The 12,500-nt window shown below is 36.4% G+C and overlaps 1 protein-coding gene across 1 annotated transcript in view; it reads left to right on the forward strand.

Moving 5' to 3' along the window:
• The first annotated feature begins 113 nt into the window (after positions 1 to 113).
• Positions 114 to 12,500, forward strand: part of LOC115210543 (transcription factor cwo-like) — a 39,448-nt gene continuing 27,061 nt past the window's right edge. The window contains 1 exon segment of the mRNA XM_029779146.2: positions 114 to 1,176. Coding sequence (XP_029635006.2) covers positions 1,100 to 1,176 — 77 coding nt within the window. The 5' untranslated portion in view covers positions 114 to 1,099.

The following is a 12,500-nucleotide window of genomic DNA, read 5'->3' on the forward strand; positions in this document are numbered from 1 at the left end:
AAGAGGAGCGTGAGAGGAGTAGGAGGAAAAAAATTACAGACATAGAAATACACACAGAGTGATAGAGAGAGAGAGGGGGAGGAGTATACTACAGAGGTAGTGATAGAGAAACGTAGAGAGAGAGAGAGAGAGAGAGAGTGATAGTGATAGTGAGAGATAAACAATGTGTCAGGGTGACAAAACACCGAGTTATATCTCACACATTTAAACTAAACAGCAGACCACAACAACACGGTCACCTTTTCTGACTACTCCGGTTCCACCTGATTTTTAACTAACTTATTAATTAACAATAATATAATACTGTCAATAATTATTATAATTAATAATTATTGAAACGAATTTCATTATCATTATCATCATTATTATTATTATTATTATTAATAATATTGTCATTAATTAATATCGTTGCAATCGGTCGTTGTTTGACTCTCAAAAGCTGTCCAGCGAACAGAACAACTACAACCGCAACCACAACATTGACCAGAGCCAAGACCAAACTATTTACTGTGTCTGAATGTCGCTGTATATCTGCAGACCATGTCATCGCTGCTTCTCTTCGTAATACCAACAGTAACAACGATTACTACCACAACCACCAGTACTACTAAATCTACTACTACGACAGGTACACTGACACCACCCTTATCATCACAACAACCACCCGGATAAGGTGGCTAACAATCTTCAAATCACATCAGCACTAATACCACCAAACGCCACCACTGACCACCACCCCAGTGGTTTTACCTAATCGGGACCCTTTTTCACCGGTGAAACACATCGTAACCCCTACGACTCTACTGTCAATTTCAAGCGAAATACATAAATAATTATCGCTCACACTCCTAAAATCCCTTAACGGAAATAACATAAACATTTATATATTTATATATACATACACTCAGACACATATATTTATATATTTATACATATACCTACGATAAATCTGTTTGTATTAATATCCATCTGTGTGTACACGTATACGTGAAACAAATTGTGTAATAATACAATTTAAGTGAATAACATTAAACCAACTCGTGTTTATTTTATAAAAAAACACGTACTTTTTCTAAACTTTTTTCTTAAAAAAATGATCATGGACAACTCGGAATATTTAATGGAAGATATGGCTAGACAAGGATCGAACGGAGTCAAATTGGAACTTAACGACAGGTTAGTTAATACAACTTTTTTCTTTTCTTTTGTTGTTTATTTCGTTATTTGTGCTGCTGTTGCCTTATAATTGTTGATTTTAAGTTCTGTTTGGCCAGGCACCCCAATAACGCAGGGTAAACAAGTTGAGCTTTTAAAAACTATTCGTAGGTCGCAAGTTCACCCCGTCCCTTAATTACATGTCCAGGGTGTTGTCATTTTGATCCAGTCTCTACTGTTCGATTATGTGCGACTTTCGACTATTCTGTTCGTTTCGGTGTCCCCACCCAACCCAAAACCCCTTCGAATTCCGTCAAAGCAGAACTGACTGAGAGGGGCCACTCACCATAGCAAAGACTACATCTTAAAAGATTGATCTTTATCTTTAGGGCCAGCTAATACTTCGGCACCCCACTCATCAACTGCTAACCTCTATAAAACTCAGGTGAGGACCACTTCAGGAGGTGCTGCTGATATACAGCGCAGACCACATACAGAGAAAGGCCGCTCGCTTTATTGATATGAAAATCACACTGGAACTTCTGACCCACAGATGTACTATTCTCCCACCCACCCCACCTCCACACACATACTCTCTCTCCCCCTCAACACCCCACCCTCTCTCTCTCTCTCTCTTTCTCTCTGCCTTTTTACCACAACAACTAATTTTTTTCTTCCTTTCATCGCCCAGTTCATGTCCAACCCCCCGGGCCCTCGCCAACCATTATTCCCGATCCTTCCTTCCGAGCACGTCGGCCCTCAATAACCCCCCCCCCTGCACATGTCATTCCTGCTGCCATCGACTTGCCACAGTTTTAAGCTGAACGTTAACAACGTCGATGTCACCCGTTTCAGAGGATCTGCGAAGGACCATGGTCTCAACTTTGAATATGAAGAGCCCGCAGATACAAGGGAAGCTGTGCATAGATGCTCGAAAAGCAACCGAATCTCCCCTGTATCACATCCTATTGTCTTTAAAAAAAATTAAGGGTGCATGGGGGTAATGTAGTTCTAGATAACTCAAAAGAATACGCGATTTTCATGACTAAACTTTGATGATAGATCTGCTCCTCAGGGTTGCACTAGAGCTAAGCAACAGCAGTAACTTGTTTAGCTTTGAGATTAACCCAAAAGTCCGTTATCAAGCGCCCGTGGTACATGTCCTTACGTATCGCCAGTTGAAATTAAATCTCATTCAAATTAGCGTATTTTGAATACTCCAAAGTTCTACCCTTAAAAGTCTTACTGTCCTTGGGTCAGTACTCACTGAATACTCATTTTAAATTATGGTTAACAGGACATGTTATCCGGGACGAGTGACGACGGTAAACTTCGAGTAACGGCCTCATACAGACTTAACTTTGACAAATACCGCATACATGTACGCAAACACAGGCACATACACACAACAACATATACATATATATATATATATATATATATATATATATATATATATATATATATATATATATATATATACGTTTAAATATTGTTGTGCAAGATTTTTTATGTCAAGTCGTGTTGTTGAACAGATATTGTTATATTTCGGAATAGTCATATTGCCAGTTTAGCAATAAAAAACACCACGCACTGTATATTTGGTGTTATTTTGCTTCAGTGTTTTTATTTTTTTACATTAATCTTAATCTTATTTCGGCAAAAATAACACCAAAATATATAGTGCTTGTGTTTTTATTGGCTAAACTGGCAATATGACCATTCCGAAATATAACAATATAATATATATATATATATATATATAATATATAATATATATATATATATATATGAAAGAGAGAAAGATGTGTGTTGCGCGTGTATGTAATATGTGTCAATGTGCAATATTCGTATGTGCACGTGTTTGTGTTTAGTTTCGATATATATATTCGTGAAACGTTTGTATGGTTGGAATGTATGCATACAAAAGTAAACGTGATTGAACGCATGAATGGATTAACTAACACACGGACACGGACACACAAAAGGAAGAATAATAGAGACAGTGTGAAAGAGACACACTGCCACATAAGGAAATAACCCTATTTATATATGTGGTATATATATATATATATATATATAACCCATGACTATATAGTTTGAAATATTTACAATAGAAAATGTCTGTAAATGAGATTTATAAACAGAAAATAGAATATGCACATTAATGTACTTATTTAATCCTATCTCACTCCCCTCTCTTTACTATCTATCTATCTATATATATATATTATATATATATTTTATATTATTATATATATATATATATATACTATAGATATATATATATATATATATATATATAAAGTTCAGCAAAAATTTAGATTCAAATGAATATGGTACTTAATTAGATGCACCAGAATTCTGTATGGTGTTATCCATAAAAATCCGTGGGGTGGTTGCTTATTTTGATTATATATATATATATATATATATATATATATATATATATATATCTATATATATACTATATATATATATATGTATGTATGTATGTATGTATGTATGTATATGTACATATATGACTGCAGTTAAGTTTGAATCTGATTCTTCTCCCGCCGGTCACACATATATGTATGTATACATTTGTGGCTAAGTTTTTTTCCTCTCTTCTCTTTATGACATAATGTACGCTATTGATGCAAAAAGAAAAAAAGTATTATTTGTCTGTTATCATCTGTAAAGATATACCCGATCACTGAAATGTTCGTGTTTCGAAGCGATTAGAGAAAAATATTAGCTTCCTTCGAAACTGATGAATGTTGGTGACGGGCAGAGCATCCCGGCAGTAGATAATCTAAACCTCAACCAGTTTAGGTTTGTCTGACCTTTCTAGCATGGAAACGTGGAGTGTTGAAACGAAGAGGATGATGATGATGATGATGATGATGATGGATTTATATGTGTGGGTGGGAGGGCGGGTGCTGTGTGATAAATAAGTCCGTTTTGAAATGCGGTTTTAGCTCCGCTCTTTTCTGCTGTGGCTCCGAACTGGCCGTTGTGAGTGAATTTGTTTAGTGGAAACTGTGAGGAAGCCATTCATATAAGCATGTGTGTGTGTGTGTGTGTGTGTGCGTGCATGCATGCGTGTCTGTATGCGCATGTGTGTGTGCACGCATGTATGTATGCGTGTGTGTTTATTTGTGAACGTGACTGCATCTCTTCCACTATCCATTCCTTATGTTTACGCTTTTAGACAAACGGCGTTGGTTTGTTGACGCTCCTGCCACTCAGCGGTACAGCAAAAATGTAATCGATGGAATAAGTACCAAACTTAAAATAAGCATATATATATATGTATATATATAGATATATATATATATTATATATATATATATATATATATATATAGATATTATATATATATTTATACATGTATATATATATGGAGCTAACTGTACTCTGGGAGAGGGGACGACAGTACAGGCAAAGCGGGAATGCGGGTGGTATTCCAGGAGTTGACGAAAGACTGTTGCAACAAGGGTATCAAAATCTGATCCATGTCAGCGGAGGTGGACTGTTGTGGTTTCGTGAGTCTTTCTCTTAGTGAAACCTCAGGAAACCCTGCCACATTAAAGGAGTGATCAGAAAAGACTTCAAAAGATCGAGATGGAAGCTGCAGAGAAAGCATCTGGATAGCTGTAGCTACTGAAAGGTCACCAATAGAATCAGTGGAATTACAGCTAGGATACAAGCCGGGACCCGATCAATCTCGTTCGGGCGCCCTTTGAATGAGAAACAGCCTGGATATAACGCTGATAGTAGGTTATGTCCAAGTATTGCATCAGATTCTGATACATGTGTGGAATCTGTGAGGGCAGCTGCATCGAACTCTCTCATGCACCAGATGGCATTTGCTAAAAAGCATTCGTAAAGTAAAATCATGTAGCAACACCAAATGGCGGTGCCCCAGCATGGCCACAGCTTGTGAGCTGAAACTAAATAAAATAAAAATAAAAAAATATGTGTATATGTATGAATTATGTATGTGTATATATGCACATGTATGCTTGTAAATGTGTATATATTTAAATAAGTACCCATACATTTATATACATATACATGTGTATAAGTGAATGTGTGTGTATATATATATATATATATATATATATATATATATTATATATATAATACATACATACACACACACATATATATATATATGTAGATAGGGTTACAATCCATGTATTTAATCTTGTAACTGATGAATTGGTAAAAGGTGATCTGTAAAGATTTTCTACGTATATACCGATGCAACACCCATTTGGTCAAGATATATGTGTGATATAGAAGAAATAAGACCAACATTTTCCAGTTTTCCGTTTATATATATATATGGGATCCTTACATATTATACTAGTCCATTACCCGAGTCAATCTCTCTTATCCATCAAACACACAAGCTTGTCAAAATGTGTCACACTGATATGACATAAGGTACACGTGCCTGTGAAATACGCAGCCATTTTACATGGTAATTTGACGAGTCGGAATTCCCGTTAAAACCAATGTAGCATCTACCAGTAATACACTGTTTGGTGGGGAGTAAGTATGCACGCAAATTTATGTATAGATAGATAGATAGATAGACTGACAGGCGGACGGACAGGTAGATAGGCGCATGTGAATCTAGAAAGATATGCACACACACACACAACTATATACTTATATAATCTGTCAACATATTGCATTCCAGAAACACAATCACCAAGAAGTACATATTCACATATATAGAATTATATGCATTTTCAACAGATTGCCCTTCGCTCACAAACACGAATACAGGCTTCTAAACTCGTCAACGGATCATTCCATTCACAGCGCCTATGCACACATTCCTTGACACGTACTATTCATAAAATATATATATATATATATATATATATATATATTACATCATATGACAAGTGAAAGGTTTCTGTGATTCCTTAATGAATGGTTGAATGGCCAACAAAAACTGCCTTATCTATATTAGGGTTGTTTTGTTTGATCCTACACATAATTTTCCTCTTCTTTATAATTAACAAATAGATAGGTCAACTATTACACTCTTTTCTTTTCTTATATCCTCTATCTTCTTCACTTCAGCGAGTAACGGAGTTGGACGTAAAAGTGAGAGAAAAAGATAGTATGGGAGAATAAAGTAAAGGAATGTTGTAAGGTGGAAACCGTAACACAAGCTTCATTTTCTCGCAATGTTTCAGGCTCAAATGCTGGCCATGTACATAAATATAACTATGAATATATTTTGCTTGCATTTTAAATCTCATTTTCATCTTTAAAAGATTTAAACCTCAACTTTATTGAATTTTCAGTGAAGCAACACTAGAATAAAGTATTCATTATTGAACTCACTTTAGTGTCCTTATTTTACATGTTTTTGGGGACATAAACACGCCAGCACGGTGTGGTATACACAAACACACACATACCACGAGCTTCTTTCAGTTTCCATCAACCAAATCTCACAAAATTTTGGTAGTCCCGAGCTATTGTAGACGTTGCTCAATATATCACGCGACTGAACCCAAAGTCATATACTTGCAAAGCGAACTTCTTAAAAAAACAACGACGCTTTAGGGAAAATGTATTACTCTTATATTTTAGATTTTACCGCTCCACTCAAAGTGGAATCTTCAGAGCAACAAGCTTAATTTAAAAAGTAAATAATCTGACAGTAAATATTGCTTTCTAAATTGTACAAGTGAATGGATTTAAAGTGATACGAAGGGGAACAATTTCGACGAGGGAAAATGGCGGAAAAAAAAATTTTTTAAATCACAATTTCGTTTACCATAAATTAGAGTTAAAATAAGTACGATATTTTTTAAGTCGCCTGTGTACACATCACTTGCACATATTAACAATGCAATTTATATAATTCGAAAAACGTGAAAGAGTGAAAGAGAGGGGGGAAGAAGACTAGCATATAAATACATGCGTATGAATTGGAATACTTTTTCCTGTAGCATTTTTCTGCGAAATTTTTTCCTGTTAGTTATTACCCTTGTATTCGATGTGTGTGCATGTGCGTTTTACTATATATACATATTGTAAAATAGAGTGGATCAATTAAATTAGACCAAGGCAAATCAACAGCGAAGCATCTCCGCGTGTTTTGGCCAGATAGTTTATTCCGAATATTCCAGGTAATTTAACTATCCATATCAGTGATCAATGTAGAGTTGAAACGGTGGTTCACTAGTATCATGTATTACGCAAATCCTAGAAGTTGTCGAAGGAATAATTGGTAAGAATAAATGGAATCGATAGTTTTGGTATTTTGGATATTACGACACATGTTTCTGTAGCGTATTTATTTAGAATACAAGTGCATTATGTAATTTGACATGTAACATTATGCAACATTACGTAACATTACATGTTGCTAAATATTTGGTTGTATATCACCTAAAAAATCTTTTAAGGTGTATTACCTGAAGAAGTAGCGTATTGTGAAAACACGAACTTGCGTAAATTTACATAAAGCTGTATAATGGCACATGTTAGGTGACATAATATGCTTATGTTCTAAATAAATACGCTACGAAAACGCGTAGTAATCCCCAAAAGACCCATTCGTATATATCAATTCAATTTAGGTATGAACGTTGCAGTTTGCTTTAGAAAGCTTGTCTACGAGTATCAGCTAGCAGATACGATTATACCGCGAGAATCTTTGGTATCACTGAATGTACGTCAGAAAATCTGTGAATATCCGTAGAGTATGTATAAAAAATGTAATCAAGAGAGAGTGGATTTGAGCAACACGCTTTATTGAATCACATTACAATCGTTTCATCACCACTTTACCATCAGCCATTGCCGAAACATTATTATATAATGTATAAAAGTACACCTCATATCATTATTATTATTTCAACAAGCTCTTTGTATCAATACCTGAAGAGATGTCACTTACCAATGTTGCTGAAATAATAATAATGATACGATGTGTCACTTTATATATTATATAATAATCTTTTCTACTCTATGCACAAGGCCCGAAGTGTTTTGGGGAAAGGTCAATCGATTAGATCAATTCCAGTACGCATCTGGTACTTAATTTATCGACCCCGAAAGGATGAAAGGCAAAGTCGACCTCGGCGGAATTTGAACTCAGAACGAAATACCGCCAAGCGTTTCGCCCAGCGTGCTAACGTTTCTGCCAGCTCACCGCCTTTTATATTATATAATAATGTTTCGGCAATGATCTGATGCTAAAGTGACGATGAAACAATTGTAGTATCATGCAATAAAATGTGTTGCTCAATCCATTCTGTCTTTTTTGTTTTATATATATGTGTATGTGTGTGTATTTACGTATGTATATATATATTCCATAATACCATGACAAAATATTATACGCATTAAACACATTGAATACAATGTGTGGTAAGAAGTTTGTTTCTCGGCCACATGGTTCCGGGTTCAGTCCCACTGCGTGGTACCTTGGACAATTGTTTTTAACTATAGCTTTGGGATAACCAAAGACTTATGAGAAGATTTGATAGATGGAAACTGAAACTCGTCGCATATATGATATGATGTGTGTGTGTCTATATACACACACACACACACACATATATATATATATATATGGGTGTGCGTGTGACTTCGTGTCTGTGTTTGTCCCACACCACCGCTTGACAACTGGTATTCGTGTTTACGTCCCCGTAACTTAGCGGTGCAGCAAAAGAGACTGATTGGCTAAGTACCAGGCTTTCAAAAAAAAAAAATAATAATAATAATAATTAGTAAGTCAGTTCGTTCGACTAAAAATTCAAGGTTGTGCCCCAGCATGGCCAGAGTCTAATGACTGAAACAAATAAAAGAAAAATATAATCAAAGACTTGTGTACATCTCTGAAATTTCCTGTGGTTTTCTTTGAGAAGCCTTGTAGTAGAGATTATAATTGCACTTTGAGACAAGCAGTCTATTTTAATTAACTTGATAAAAATCAATAAAATTCTATTTTAAAAGTGTCCATTTTATTCCTTGTAATTTGTATTTTTTTTTTTTTTTTGAAGATTTGGTTGTATTTTTTTTTTCTTTTTTTTTTTAATGTTACGTGGGTATTAAATTACCTAAGCGCATCGTCCGAAACACAAGATATGAAACACCGTGTTAAGGAAAATTGTATTATAAAAGCGATTTTGGTTGATCAAGAGAATCAATGAAGGAACGAAAAGTGAGAGAAAAAGAGAGTTTAGGAGAATAAAGAAAGAAATCTAGCGAAGAAAGGAAGCTAAAACAAAGGGAGAATTATAGACAAAGAATTGCCTGTGCTATAAGTTTGCCTTAGACTTCTAAATAATGAATAGAAATGAGTAAACCAACTTATGGTCATTCTTGTATGTATATATGTTTGTGTGTGTATGTATACACATATATATATTACAATTTATATTTTAAAGAATTATGGTAAAGCTCATTCTTTGACCAAGGCATTAATCTATGTCCTTGGACTACGTCAACACCCACACATTTCCAAAATGAAGAACTGCAACAGGAGAAATTCCACCAGCTACAATAAGAGCAATCAGCCCCCCCATCGCCCCCGCTTTCTGATTGTTTCCTTTCCCCATTCCCAATGAATACTGGTTTATCACTTGGCTTGGCGTTATACTTTCCATGACCACCTCCACCAACTATTCTATATATCTCACCTTCGGCATCACCTTTGATGGTGGTGGTTGTGGGGTTGTGGGGGGGGGTGCTGGTGTTTGTGGTGATGATGATGGTGATGGTGTTTCTGGTGGTAATGGTAGTGGTGGTGGCGGTGGTGGTGGTGGTGGTGTGGTGGTGGTAGTTGTATTTATATTTGAACTGGCGGTGGTGGTGGTGGTGGCAGTGGTGGTGATGGTGGCAGTGGTGGTGGTAATGGTAGTGGTGGTGGTGATGGTGGCAGTGGCCGTGGTAATGGTGGTGGTGGCAGTGGTGGTAATGGTGGTGGTGGTGGTGGTGGGGCAGTGGTGGGCAACTTTTCTCGAGGTTCATCATCAGGCAGACAGCACTACTAACGAAAAAAAAAAAAAAAATGAAGGTAACTTCTCGTTAGGCGTGGCCATTCAGGTTACCTGCGTCTGCTACACACTGCCTGCCCTCTCCCGCCACAACATGCAGGAAGATGTCACATGTATTACGGTCACGTGATGTCACCATTTCACAGTTGACACTATCTTCGCTTCATCACGTCGCTACCTGATGTCTCCGTCGCTGGCGGCGGCAATGGTGGTGGTGGTGGTTTTGGTGGTGATGGTGGTAGTGGTGGTGGTGGTGGTAGTGGTGGTTTTGGTGGTGATGGTGGTAGTAGTGGTAGTAGTGGTTTTGGTGGTGGTGGTGGTGGTAGTGGTAGTGGTGGTTTTGGTGGTGATGGTGGTAGTAGTGGTAGTGGTGGTTTTGGTGGTGATGGTGGTGGTAGTGGTGGTGATGGTGGTAGTGGTGGTGGTGGTGGTGTTCCTAATGACCTGGTGGATATATTCTTTTATTCTGTGTGTGTGTGTATCTGTGTAAATATATATACATATATATAAAGGCGGTGCTCCAGCATGGCCACAGTCAAATGACTGAAACAAGTAAAAGAGTATATATACACACACACAGTTATATATATGTACGTATATACGTTATGCACACACACACGTACGCAAACACACACACAGACACGCAAGCACCACAAACCGCAAATTTATGTCTGTGTGGGCGTCATACGTGTAGGCGGATAAGACGGATAGAGGAATACTTTTGTTGAACTCTATGTATGTATGTGCGTTTATGAATGAATACATGATGTGTGCAAACGTCTAATACTGTAGCATCGAATTTAGGGGTATTTTGTTATTTAAATTGAGTGGAAGAAAATCGTATGAACGCCTTTCAAATGCATCGTATCTATAATTCCCAAACCCAGACTTACCACATTATTTGAAAACTGTTACACGCTGATTCCGTCTGTTGGTTACGTTAAGGGTACAAAGTGGCTGCGGAATACTCGACCAATTGCACAGTATTTCTATGAGAAGGTAGTTCAGTTGTTCGAACAACTGGAAAACTCATCGTCGACGACGACGGAGACTCATTCACATTTTACTCTTTACGTACATGTAAAAACTAAGACGTATTTTAAGGTTCAGTAAATATCAGATACATACATATACATAAAAATATATATTTACATACATACATACAAATGTAGATTTATAAGTGTGTGTGTGTGTGTGTGTGTGCGCGCGCGCGTTCGCTCACAAACGCGCGCGCATACAAATAGAACAGGTGTACAAATAAAGAACAATCGATATCTCATGTTAAATATGTATTCGTACGTTATCAGTTCAATGATCCCATGCCCATCCGTCAACACAGAACGCCTCACCCTAAACCCGTATCCGACGAGACCTGGAAGGTAGAAAAAAAATTGTCCGGTTTCACCTACCTCATGACTTAGACTATTAATATTGATAGGAACTTTCTATCATTTGTAAGTTGCCACTTTCCGATTACATCTAGAGACCACAAACTTTTCAATGCGCATAACGTTATGGTGTTCTATTCCTGCCTTGATATTAATTCTAACATTGCATGTAGCATCAGTATGAAAGCGTTAATCCAGACAGGGGGGTTTTATCTCCTTTTTTCCACTCTCTCTCTCTCCCCCTTCTATCTCTCTCTCTCTATGTATCTATTTTCTCTTTTCATTCCTTTCTGTAGACGGGCATCGGCCCGAAACGTCAAAGACCTCTTCCATTTTCCCTGCGCATCAAACTAATACACCTTGTTTGTTGTTCCCTCACCTGTCTCTGTCTTTTGGGTTTTTTGTATAATTTTGAACTATATATATATATATATATATATATATATATATGAAATAAATAATTTAAAATATATATATATATATATAAATTTTTTGTATAATTTTGAACTATATATATATATATATATATGAAATAAATAATTTTAAAATTATATATTATATATATATACTCTAGAGTACTATATAGTGCTCTGAAACAGAGGGTGGACAGAACTCTAGAAAGGCTATGGGGCAGCTGTTGGTTGGTTGGTTGGCGGCGGTTTATCTGAAATCTTTATGTGGTAAGAGAGAGTATGGGTTATAACGTTAGCTTATCCAGCAGAACGTTTCTAAGCGCTAATTAGACATAGGAAATTGGCAAAACCTATATCTTATATCGTAAACAAGAAATAACTGCGTAGTTCGACTCTTGTTAGATAATTTGTTCTTGTTCTTTGTCTATCGGTACATATGAATTTAATGGAGTTAAAACATTAGAAATACGAATAAAATCATTATTCAAAACGAAGTGTTTACCAATGATTTCGAGCAT

Source organism: Octopus sinensis, linkage group LG4, assembly GCF_006345805.1.
Source record: "Octopus sinensis linkage group LG4, ASM634580v1, whole genome shotgun sequence".
Classification (NCBI taxonomy): Eukaryota; Metazoa; Mollusca; class Cephalopoda; order Octopoda; family Octopodidae; genus Octopus; species Octopus sinensis.